Source organism: Drosophila sechellia, chromosome X (assembly GCF_004382195.2).
Source record: "Drosophila sechellia strain sech25 chromosome X, ASM438219v1, whole genome shotgun sequence".
In the NCBI taxonomy this organism is placed as follows: domain Eukaryota; kingdom Metazoa; phylum Arthropoda; class Insecta; order Diptera; family Drosophilidae; genus Drosophila; species Drosophila sechellia.
The window spans coordinates 16686711-16698542 of record NC_045954.1 but is presented as its reverse complement, the minus strand read 5'-3'; the positions used below and the strand labels follow the sequence as shown (position 1 = coordinate 16698542).

The following is an 11832-nucleotide window of genomic DNA, read 5'->3' as shown; positions in this document are numbered from 1 at the left end:
GCTAGTGTGACCACAGATTGTGCATTAGAAATAAAAAAAATAATAAGCGAACATAAGCGCCAAATCTAAAAAGCCTTATTAAGATGCAAATATAACAAAGAAAATATACCAATATATATGTTGAATAAATCTTCAAAAATGGATCATAGGGGAAACCAAATTGTTCTGGTTCAATTTTTGCAAGCCAATTTAAAATATCTAGACTATACTACTACTGACTACTGTCGTTCTTACTGTACTGTACTTTTTAAATTGTTTTATTACACAAAATATGTTACTTTTTAACGCCTAAGAAATTTACATTTTTAGGGCTGGAAATTAAATACCGCTAGTCGATATCGTCATCATTTCAGTTTTGCCACCCCTAGTTGTTGTTATTGTGTTCGTCGTGTTGTTGTAGCACAGTTGTTGTTGCTGCTGCTGGGCAAACAAGTGTTAAAAAATATTTGTGCTGCAATATTTTCAGCAATTACCGACCGCCCTCGCCGCTGTTCACCACCCAACTTAACCAGCAACCCAGATTGGACAAAATCCACAAAGGCATAAAGAATCGACTTACACAATAAAGCCTTAATCGGTTGGGTAAACAACTTGATTGCTGTGAGCAGCCAGTTGGGTTAATCTCTTCGATTTGTCAAGTCCAACAACAATGAGCCAAACGGAGGCTAGCAAGTTACCCAAGATCCCGGACTCGGAGCCGGACGGATCGAAGGGCAAAGGGAAGCAACAGCTGGAAACTTACCGGGTGTATGTGGTCACCTGGAATGTGGGCAGTCGTTTTCCGGAGAACATATCCCTCCGCCATCTGCTGGGACTGCAGGATGTGACGGTGGATAAGGACACGAAAGAGACTAATGCCCACTTGCCGGACATCTATGCGTTGGGGTTCCAGGAGGTCAACGCCCAGCCGCAGCAACAGGTGTTGGGCCTGTTCAAGGAGGATCCGTGGACGCACAAGGCGAAGGAACTGCTACGCAACTACGACTATGTGGCCGTAAAGACCGAGCAGATGCAGGGGCTGCTGGTCAGCATGTTTGTGAGGCGGCAGCACGTTGAGCACTTGCAGGACATCGAGGCGGAGTTCACGAGGACCGGTTTCGGGGGCATTTGGGGCAACAAGGGCGCCGTCAGTGTCAGGTTCACCCTTTACGGCTGCGGCCTGGCCTTTGTGGTGGCCCATTTGTCTGCCCATGACCATATGCTGGACGAGCGCATCGAGGACTACAAGCAGATACTGGAGAACCATCACTACCACGTCAAGCGGTATAGGGAGATCTACGATCACGACTATGTCTTCTGGTTTGGCGATCTGAACTTCCGACTGCAGGGCAGCGATTCGTCGACGGAAGTGCGCGAGCTGCTACGCGACGAGTCCCAGCACGAGGCCCTAATCCAGCGGGATCAATTGTACCAAGTTCGCGAGAAGGCGCAGCAGGCCTTTCAAGTTCTGCAGGAACGACTGCCCGCCTTTCCGCCCACCTTCAAGTTCCGCGAGGGCACCTCCGAGTACGACCTGAAGCGGCGGCCAGCCTGGACGGATCGGATCATGTACGCCGTGCAGCCACTGAACCGGCAGCCCGGCATGCAGCTGTCCATTGAGCAGTGCTCGTATAAGTCCCATCCCCTGTACACCATCAGTGATCACAAGCCGGTGACCAGTGACTTTACCCTCAAGCTCTACCCGAATGTACGGGCGCCCGGCGTGGTGTTCTCGCCTCTGTCGCTCTGGAAGATTGGGGACGAGAACACGGTGGAGTACCGCAAGCAGACAGAGTTCGACGAGGGTCCCAACGACTGGATTGGCATCTTTCCGGCTGAGTACGCCAGTTTGGCGGATTACGTAGCCTACGAGTATGTCAATCAGGCTGAGTCGCCCACATCCTCGGACTCCAATCAAGAACCGGATCCGTTTGAGACGCCCTCGCATCATCGAAGTGGTCGGCATCATCACAGGAATCGCCAGCGACAGCGTCGCCATCAGGAGGCAAATGCCCAAGAGCTGGTGCGGCTAGATTTCGCCGACGATGTGGAACTGCGTCACGGCGAGCAGTACCTGTTGATATATTTCCGCAGCACCGGAGTCAGGGGCGTGACCAGTTTGGCCGGCGTCAGTGGCGTCTTTGTGGCGGAGAAGCGGCACGGCTCGCCCCATCGGACGGATTACCATGTTGACTAGCTAGCCGAGGCTCTGGACATCTTTATTCTTTAGTCTCCGCTTCCCTAACCACCGTGCCGATCTAATTTTATTGACCCTATGTGACCGTGTTAAGTTTGCTTGTTAGCTGTTGACTCAGCGCCCCCTTCCCCTATGTAATTATACAATTATCGAACCAATAATATTTGTGTTTACTACCAAGTTCACCCATTCCCGGCCTGAATCCCGCTTTTTCGTTTGCATATGTTCTATTTGCTCTGCGGTCATTTTGTTATTTTTATTTGTACGGTGTCATGGCACTAGATATTTGTATTTAACCGGTTTGCAAAAGGTTAATTACGCCACATTCACTGTCACATATTTACACTATGACACACCCGCGCACAGTGGGGCCAGTAGCAGGCAAAAACGTATTGAATCTTCTAGCCAGGTGAGAGCTCTTCTTCAAATTTGAGTTCGAATTAAGTGAAAGTAAGCCAAATGGGCAGAATCCAGAGTCTGAAAAGTGATATTTTTGAATGCCTCACAAGCCAAATAAATAGAGAAAAGATATTATATTGAATAGTAGCAAAGTATAACTGTAATTTTATCTTAATTTAATTATTTAACGTAGGCAAATTGTATTTAATTTTTAAAATAACAAAAAAAAAAGAAAAGTGAACCTTTTAACCATGATTCCAAAAAAAAAAAAACAGCTCAACTTACGTAAGATTTTTATTGTTTTAAACAAAAAGAAATGGTTTTTTTCCTGAAACGTAAAGATTCTTATAAAGCGACTTCAAATTTATAGTGAAATGCGATGTTTTTTCCATTATCTGATTGGTATATAATCCATAAAAGTTATATAAGGGTATTTTAGGTAAGAACTGCACCATAACGATAGCTGAAACCCAAATAGACCACCAAGCAGAAAATTCAAGCAATCTGCGTTGACTTCCACCCACCGTACAGTGGGTCATTGGAAATCCGAGCTGGCCCACTCCCACTAATTGGCAATGTTTTAATCGACTGACTGGTGAAACGTACAGTGGGCCCTAAAAGTCTTTGGTGCCCACTGTACTCGAACGATCGAATGGTGTAAACATTTTCGAGCCCATCTGTGGTCCGAAAACCAAAAAAAAAGAGAGAATAAATTTATGCGGGCTCGGTCAATTGAAATTCGTGTGGCTTAGTAACCTTCAGCAACTATTAGATAACTATATTACGCTCATACCAGTGGACACTTAACCAATGTACGCATGGGAGTGCATTTACCACCTACCTATAAACATATAAATATATATATACATACAGTCGTATGCCTTATCAAAGTGAACATTAATCAATTTACTTAATCGAATGAAAACGTTTACAATTGTGTAGTAATTTATGAGTACATAGGACAATTTCATGTTGGATTTCAGTTAATGATCAGTCGAATTAAGTGTGTAATGACTATATAAAGCAAACATAAAGCCTAATACGAATCAAACGACTCAATCACTTCGAATACTTTGCATTTGCACTTGAATGTTCGTAATTTCTATTTCACTTTTCAAAACAGCATCTTTATAAAGCATTAATACAAATTATATCCAACGAAAATATAAAAAATAAACATTTAATAATATAAATTATTACAATTTTCACTTATTTTTTGCCAACTTCCCACACCGCCTTCACCAGGCCTCGTGACCAACAACCAGTGATGTACTTCAGGTGATTGGCCCTCCAGTTAAGTCCGGTGAAGCCGTCAGAGTGCTAGATAAACTTGAGTAAGTCGATTTTGACGTTAGGTTCTTAATTTTTGCTAATTTGAAACGTGTCGCGTTAGCCCGACGAGGGATTTTTGAGAAAACTATGGGTTAGCGAGTTGTTGGAATCGTGTTGTTCAGGGTAAAAAGTATAGACGGTGACGCATATGGTTCATATTCAGTACGACGTGCTGATCATTTACGCCGGCAAACCAAGGGTTTGGCGCACCAACCGACGAGCGATGGCGTTGAACTCATCCCTCTGTTCGCGCCACATAATTGCTGCATCCACATTAGCGCCGCTCTCATCGTTGGGTTCTGTGGACAAAAATGAACGACATCAGTAGTTATTTGGTTTGGGCAGGCAGGAAAGCCTATTTACTGATGATGGGTTGGCAAACATATGAAACTAAATGCAAATGCAATGTGAATCAGTCGCTTTGAGCAGGGATCCCAAGGAATGAACAAATAATAGATAAACAAATGAACTAAGGGAATGAACATATGAACTTGAGGAATGAACAAGTGAAATGAACTATTGGCATGATCTAGTGAACCTGAACAACCTAGTGAACAAATGAATGAACAATGAACAAATGAAATGGTGTAACTTTTTTCTTACCCGCCAGCATGCTGACCACACTAAGCAAAATCTTCTCCACGCTCTGGACAGGACTCCAGCGCTCCGCGGATAGCTCATAGCCCATGGGATCGTCGCCGGGTGCGTGTAGTATTGATATGCAGACGCGCCCGTCGGCGAATATGTTGGGATGGAACATGTCACAAGTGAATTTCATTTTTGGCGGACTCAGGGGATAGTCGGTCGGAAAGATGAGCCGGGCGGGAAACACTCCGCCCTCGAAGCAAGTGCCCTCAGGTCCGCTGCAAAGGGCAAAGGGCAATTAATGGCTGAATCTGCCCGATCCATGTCGATCGTTCGGGGTTCTTAACTCACGCAATCAGTGCCTCCCACTCGAAGAAGTTGTCCTCGCTGATGGGGCCGGCCACAATGCCCTCGGGCGGGTCAAGTGTTAACTCTGGAGAGGATCGGAACGGTGGTAAGAGAAAGCTCTTGCTGCCCTGTGGACTTTCGACTCACGTTTGTATTCCCCCATCAGGCGGCGCAGTGCGGACCCAGCCATTCTGGATGTGCTCAATGGTAATGATGATGGTTTAGTTCACTGGCTCCTTCTCCCCACTATGACCACTTCCTTCGCGTTTCCTTCAGCTGCTCCTCCGTTTCCTGTCCACCTGCTCTACACCCGAATGGTGTCCTGCTTGTTTTGGTGGCAATCGCGCACTTTCCAGATCCTCTGGCACGGGTCAAAATGCAGACACGTCGTAATATAATAAACACAAACCGAGTTTCGTGTTTATTTATATCGAATGTATCGAATGTCTTTCTATAATAATAAATCTGTACTGAGTGAATTTGGAAAGGGTAATCGATCGATTCGATAACGCGTGTCGTCGGCTATCGTTGTTTTAGTATTTTATACCTTCACACTACTTAATTAAACATATTACAATTATTGATGGTAATTTTTATAAAAATTTGTATAAAATTTCAATTTTTTTTCGTAAACTTTTATATAATATGAATTTTTGTTCGATTGCAAGCGAGTGCTGTTCAAAGTTGGGACATCGATAGTGAAACGCAAACATCGATAAGTCGCTGCCTGAGTCGATATTATTTATGTATTTGTTGTAAAACAAAAAGAGCGCGATTTTGTGCAAAAAATCGCATATAATAAGATGCACATCAAGCAGGTGAGTGTTGAACTGACCGCCGTGCTTCTGGCCACCCGTTGGACACCGAAGATCTGAAATCCCCCCGTCAATTCTAGATTATTATACAAGGCTTCAAGAGTTACAAGGACCAGACGGTGGTGGAACCATTCGACAAGCGCCATAACGTTGTTGTTGGACGTAATGGCTCCGGGAAGAGCAACTTCTTCTACGGTGAGTATCAGCTCCTATTGCTTATTCAGCTAACCATATTTTATCGACCCTAATGCTATCCCATCCACTTTGCAGCGATCCAGTTTGTGCTAAGCGATGAGTTCACCCACTTGCGGCCGGAGCAGCGCCAGTCGCTTCTGCACGAGGGAACAGGTGCCCGCGTCATCTCCGCCTATGTGGAGATCATCTTCGACAACTCGGACAACCGAGTTCCAGTGAGTAATCAAACAAAGTGACTCAGAAAACATAGTCTTTGCAAAAACTCATTTATACTGCCTTGGAAGATGCAGTCAATTGGTTCTAACATATCGCTTAAAATCCTCTAAAGCATTCCGATCATAGCATCTTCTCATAATATTCAAACTTATAGGCAAACATTTCTAGCCATTTCTTAACTGACGCTACGCTTATTTTACAGATCGACAAAGAAGAGATCTTTCTGCGGCGCGTGATTGGCGCCAAGAAGGACCAGTACTTCCTCAACAAGAAGGTGGTGCCGCGCAATGAGGTGGTCAATCTGTTGGAATCGGCTGGTTTTTCCAGTTCAAATCCCTACTACATTGTTAAGCAGGGCAAAATCAATCAGATGGCAACTGCCGCCGATTCCTATCGTCTCAAGCTGCTCCGCGAGGTCGCGGGAACGCGTGTTTACGACGAACGGAAGGAGGAGTCGTTGAATCTATTGCGCGAGACGGACAGCAAGGTGGAGAAAATCAGCGAGTACCTAAAGACCATCGAGGACCGGCTCCAGACGCTCGAAGAGGAGAAGGAAGAGCTAAAGGAATACCAGAAGTGGGACAAGACGCGCCGCACGCTAGAGTACATACGCTACGAAACCGAGCTGAAGGACACCAAGAAGGCTCTCGACGAGCTCCAGCTGCAGCGCAAGTCGTCCTCGGACAAAAAGAAGATCTACAACATTGAGATTCAGAAGGCACAAGAGAAGATCAAGGATGTGCAAAAGAACCTTAAAGAGGCAAAGAAGAAAGTGCAGAGCACCAAGGAGGAGCGCTCCGTACTGATGACGGAGCAGCAGCAGTTACTGCGCGAGAAAACGAAACTGGACCTAACCATTGTCGATCTAAATGACGAGGTTCAGGGCGACAACAAGTCCAAGGAGCGGGCTGACCAGGAGCTTAAGAACCTTAAGGTGACGATAGCGGAGCGGGAAAAGGAACTGGACGACGTAAAGCCCAAATACGAGGCGATGAAGCGCAAGGAGGAGGACTGCTCCAGAGAGCTGCAGCTCAAGGAACAGAAGCGCAAGGAGCTTTACGCCAAGCAGGGTCGCGGTTCGCAGTTCTCCTCTAGGGAGGATCGCGACAAGTGGATCACAAACGAGCTGAAGTCCATTAGCAAGCAGACGCGCGATAAGATCGCTCACCACGCAAAACTCGTGGAGGATCTGAAGAAGGACGCTACCTCCGAAAAGGATCTGGGTCAAAAGATCGAGGAGCACTCATCGGAGCTGGAGCAGCTCCGACTGCAGATCGACGAGCACAACAAGAAGTACTACGAGCTAAAGAAGACCAAGGACCAGCATCAGTCCATGCGAAACGAGTTGTGGCGCAAGGAGACACAGATGACGCAGCAGCTGCAGACGCACAAAGAGGAGCTATCGCGGGCCGACCAGGCGCTGCGCAGCATGGCCGGCAAGCCGATCCTGAATGGCTGCGATTCTGTGCGCAAGGTTCTCGACAGCTTTGTGGAACGTGGCGGCCAATCGGCGGAGATTGCCCGTGCCTACTATGGCCCCGTCATAGAGAACTTCAGCTGCGACAAGACCATCTACACGGCGGTGGAGGTAACAGCCGCCAATCGGTTATTCCATCACATTGTGGAATCAGAATACGAAGGCACGCAAATCCTCAAGGAGATGAATAAGCTGAAGTTACCGGGCGAGGTGACCTTTATGCCCCTGAACCGCCTTCAGGTTAAAATACACGATTATCCGGATGATCCCGACTCCATACCAATGATCTCCAAACTGAAGTACGATGAACAGCACGACAAGGCGCTGAGGTATATCTTTGGAAAAACGCTCATCTGCAGAAATCTGGAGCGCGCCACCGAGCTGGCCAAGAGCACTGGACTGGATTGCGTTACGCTGGACGGAGATCAGGTGTCCTCCAAGGGATCCCTCACTGGTGGCTATTTCAATACATCCCGTTCCCGCCTGGAGATGCAAAAGAAGCGCACGGAATACACCAGCCAGATAGCTGAATTCGAAAAGAAACTCAGCAAGCTGCGAAACGAGCTCAAGTCCACCGAGAACAACATCAACTCAATCGTATCCGAGATGCAGAAAACGGAAACGAAGCAGGGCAAGTCGAAGGATGTGTTCGAAAAGGTGCAGGGCGAGATTCGTCTGATGAAGGAGGAGCTGGTGCGCATCGAGCAGTATCGTGCGCCCAAGGAGCGCTCACTGGCCCAGTGCAAGGCCTCATTGGAGTCCATGACCAGTACGAAGTCTAGTTTGGAGGCGGAGCTGAAGCAGGAGCTGATGTCCACGTTGTCGTCGCAGGATCAGCGCGAGATTGACCAGCTGAACGACGACATTCGTCGACTGAACCAGGAGAACAAGGAAGCGTTTACGCAGCGTATGCAGTTCGAGGTGCGCAAGAACAAGTTGGACAACCTGCTGATCAACAATCTGTTCCGGCGTCGCGACGAACTGATCCAGGCGCTGCAGGAGATTTCCGTGGAGGACCGCAAGCGAAAGCTTAACAATTGCAAAACGGAACTGGTTTCCGCCGAAAAGAGAATCAAGAAGGTCAACTCCGATCTGGAGGAGATCGAAAAGCGGGTAACGGAGGCCGTGCAGCTGCAAAAGGAACTGCAGCAGGAGCTCGAAACGCATGTGCGCAAAGAGAAGGAGGCCGAGGAGAATCTTAACAAGGATTCCAAGCAGCTGGAGAAATGGTCGACCAAGGAGAACATGCTCAACGAGAAAATCGACGAGTGTACGGAAAAGATTGCCAGCTTGGGCGCCGTGCCGCTAGTTGATCCTGCCTACACGCGCATGTCCCTGAAGAACATCTTCAAGGAGCTGGAGAAGGCAAACCAGCACCTGAAGAAGTATAACCATGTGAACAAAAAAGCCCTGGATCAGTTCTTGAGCTTCTCCGAGCAGAAGGAGAAGCTCTATCGCCGCAAAGAGGAGCTCGACATCGGTGACCAGAAGATCCACATGCTCATTCAGTCATTGGAGATGCAAAAGGTGGAGGCCATTCAATTTACTTTCCGACAAGTGGCGCAGAACTTCACCAAGGTGTTTAAGAAGCTGGTGCCCATGGGCGCGGGCTTTCTCATCCTGAAGACCAAGGACAACGATGGCGACGAGATGGAAAAGGAGGTGGAAAACTCCGATGCTTTCACAGGGATCGGCATTCGGGTTTCGTTCACCGGCGTTGAGGCTGAGATGCGTGAGATGAACCAGTTGTCCGGTGGACAGAAGTCGCTTGTCGCCCTGGCCCTCATTTTCTCCATCCAAAAGTGCGATCCAGCTCCCTTCTACCTATTTGACGAGATAGATCAGGTGAGTCGTCTGATTAACTATCATTACCCATTACATTGGTTCGTTGACTAATGATCTACTTATGTTTTGTGCAGGCCCTGGATGCAATGCATCGAAAGGCGGTGGCGAACATGATTCACGAGCTCAGCGACACTGCCCAGTTCATTACGACAACGTTCCGGCCGGAATTGCTGGAGAACGCGCACAAGTTCTACGGCGTGCGATTCCGAAATAAGGTCAGCCACATTGATTGTGTGACCAGGGAGGAGGCCAAGGACTTCGTCGAGGACGACAGCACCCACGCCTAGGAAATCGCCCCGCCCAAAACCTCATCCCTCAACCCACCACAACCATCTCTCGCCCCAATTATTAGTTTCGTAGGCCTACGATTTGTTTTCACATTCTTTTGAATCGTATACATATATATAGTTTTTTTTCTAACGATACTTGCTACATTTAATTTTCCTTAACAATGAGAGTTCGTTTTCGGCCAGGCCGTGCTCGTTGCGTAAAACACATCGAGCCGGCGAACAAAACCGAGCGTAGAGCAACTCCAAACCCAGATCAATATGTAATAAAGCGCATAGAGAAGTAATTTAAACTATATTTAAAACGAAAATATGTATTAAAAAGCTTATGCAAAAGGAAACCGTCTAATTCAAAATAATTCCACACTTACATATTTATGTATGATAACATTGCAACAATTGTTTCAAAATAAGAAGTCTAGTTTATTACTCAAAAAATTGTTCAACAACGTGCATATTATAATTAAATGTGGTGTCTTAGAGCTGGGCAATCAAGGCTCCAGTCCCTGGTTGCCCGACCAGCTGCTCTCAGCTGGCCACAGCGTCCAGTTGCTCCTGGATGGCATTCAGCGCAAAGATGGTGCTGAAGCACATGCCCACGGTGGCCACCTCCAATTGGCTGATGTTGTAGTGTAGCGGCAGTCGCCACAGGACAAAGTGATTCAGCAGAACAAGCAGGGCCAGGCCAAGTGACCACCAGTGCTCGTCGACGATGGCGATGCGCCAAAGACAGTGGACATTCCACAGAACACAGAGGCCCAATTGGGCGGCATCCAGCTTTATGAATGTGGCACCCAGCGGACTGCGACTGTTGCCGAACCACAAGCTGGTGACTGCAAGTGTCAGTACAGCGCTCCACAGGCCAAAGGCCAGTCTCTCCCAGTCGGCGCCGAAGAAGTCACCCATTCGGGTGGCCGGATTCACGGTCTGCAGTTCGCCCACCACCAGGGTGACAAATAGGACGCAGGAGTAACGTCTCGACTTGTCGCACAGCAGACGCTGAACTGCGCCCGGATTGGGATGCGTGTGTCGCAGCAGGCAGAGCAGGCTGTGGCCAAAGTAGATCCCAAAGGCAGTCATCGCCTTGCTGCCGGTGCTCCGTTTCAGTCCCCAGCCGGAGATCACGGCCAGGACGAAGTGGATCAGGCACAGGGCTAGGCGGGAGGTGCCACCACTGGACCCCGGCAAGGGACCATGATTCGGCGGAGGACTTCTGCTGGACACCATTGTTTTGACTTGAGAGCGATCACGCCGGTTGGCGGTGGTTTCACCTCAAGGTGGCGAATGTTCCGTCCAGTTTGCGGACGGGCGACTTGGTTCCTCGACCAAGTCTGATGCCGATGTAACGGCAGATAATTGATCTTTAGTTAAACTTTATTAAATATTTGTTGGATCAAAACAATAACAAGATTTACGTCAATATTAAATCGGTGTCGTATTTCGACATAAGCATGGATTTTTTAGGTGGTTTCTTTTATCGATAGCGTAAATTCCTCGATAATACAACGGATTCGGCATAAGTGTGGACAGAGCCTTGAAATATCCCTTTTGCGGGATAGCTAGTTTCTTATCCTAATATATTTGATTTACTTAATAAATTTATCAATTTAATATTAAAACATAATTGTAATATGGTACAGTTGAATTTAAGGAGAAAACTAAAGGTTAGGACAGATAGTTGATCAAACATTTTACTTTTATTTAATGAACTAGCATTCACTCGGACAAAAACGAATACAAATGTTATTCTAATTTACTAGTGAATTATATAGTCAAAGACTTAAGATTTTGCCAATTTAATGTTTAACGTTAATAAGATTGTAAAATTGCTAATAAGAAAAAATATTCTTATTGGCTAATTTTGATGTCAATGCAGCGAAATGTATGCTATAGTTTTTGAGAAAAGGAAGTCATTTTCAATTAACAATATAAGAGTGAATTTTTTATTATTATTTACGGGCCTAAGAAGACGTGATCTATTGCATCGAACTAAATTATAAGATAAGTTTTTAGGTTTAAATTACTTATTTGTTAAACATTTCAATCCGATTTTGAATCAAACTAGGGATGGAACAACCCTATGGTATTATATCCAACTGAGCGTTTTCATATTTCCAGACACGCGAAACGGTCACACCGCACCATTCAGTCCAATCG

The 11832-nt window shown here is 46.7% G+C and overlaps 4 protein-coding genes across 4 annotated transcripts; 2 read left to right on the top strand and 2 right to left on the bottom strand.

Moving 5' to 3' along the window:
- The first annotated feature begins 390 nt into the window (after positions 1-390).
- Positions 391-2378, top strand: LOC116801945 (inositol polyphosphate 5-phosphatase K). Its single transcript, XM_032724119.1, has one exon. The coding sequence runs from the start codon at positions 650-652 to the stop codon at positions 2174-2176; it is 1527 nt and encodes a 508-aa protein (XP_032580010.1). The 5' UTR covers positions 391-649; the 3' UTR covers positions 2177-2378.
- Positions 2379-3644: 1266 nt separating this feature from the next.
- On the bottom strand, positions 3645-5282 carry LOC6617957 (ubiquitin-conjugating enzyme E2 G2). The gene is made up of 4 exons (XM_032724120.1): positions 4988-5282; positions 4844-4925; positions 4511-4770; positions 3645-4206 (listed from the first exon to the last, which is right to left on the bottom strand). The coding sequence occupies exons 1-4, from the start codon at positions 5028-5030 to the stop codon at positions 4088-4090; spliced, it is 504 nt and encodes a 167-aa protein (XP_032580011.1). The 5' UTR covers positions 5031-5282; the 3' UTR covers positions 3645-4087.
- Positions 5283-5553: 271 nt separating this feature from the next.
- On the top strand, positions 5554-10016 carry LOC6617956 (structural maintenance of chromosomes protein 3). The gene is made up of 5 exons (XM_032724118.1): positions 5554-5658; positions 5736-5850; positions 5926-6065; positions 6269-9388; positions 9463-10016. The coding sequence occupies exons 1-5, from the start codon at positions 5644-5646 to the stop codon at positions 9673-9675; spliced, it is 3603 nt and encodes a 1200-aa protein (XP_032580009.1). The 5' UTR covers positions 5554-5643; the 3' UTR covers positions 9676-10016.
- Positions 10017-10077: 61 nt separating this feature from the next.
- Positions 10078-11135, bottom strand: LOC6617955. Its single transcript, XM_002042227.2, has one exon. It carries the CDS (start codon positions 10900-10902, stop codon positions 10204-10206), a length of 699 nt encoding a protein of 232 aa, XP_002042263.1. The 5' UTR covers positions 10903-11135; the 3' UTR covers positions 10078-10203.
- Between the last annotated feature and the right edge of the window lie 697 nt (positions 11136-11832).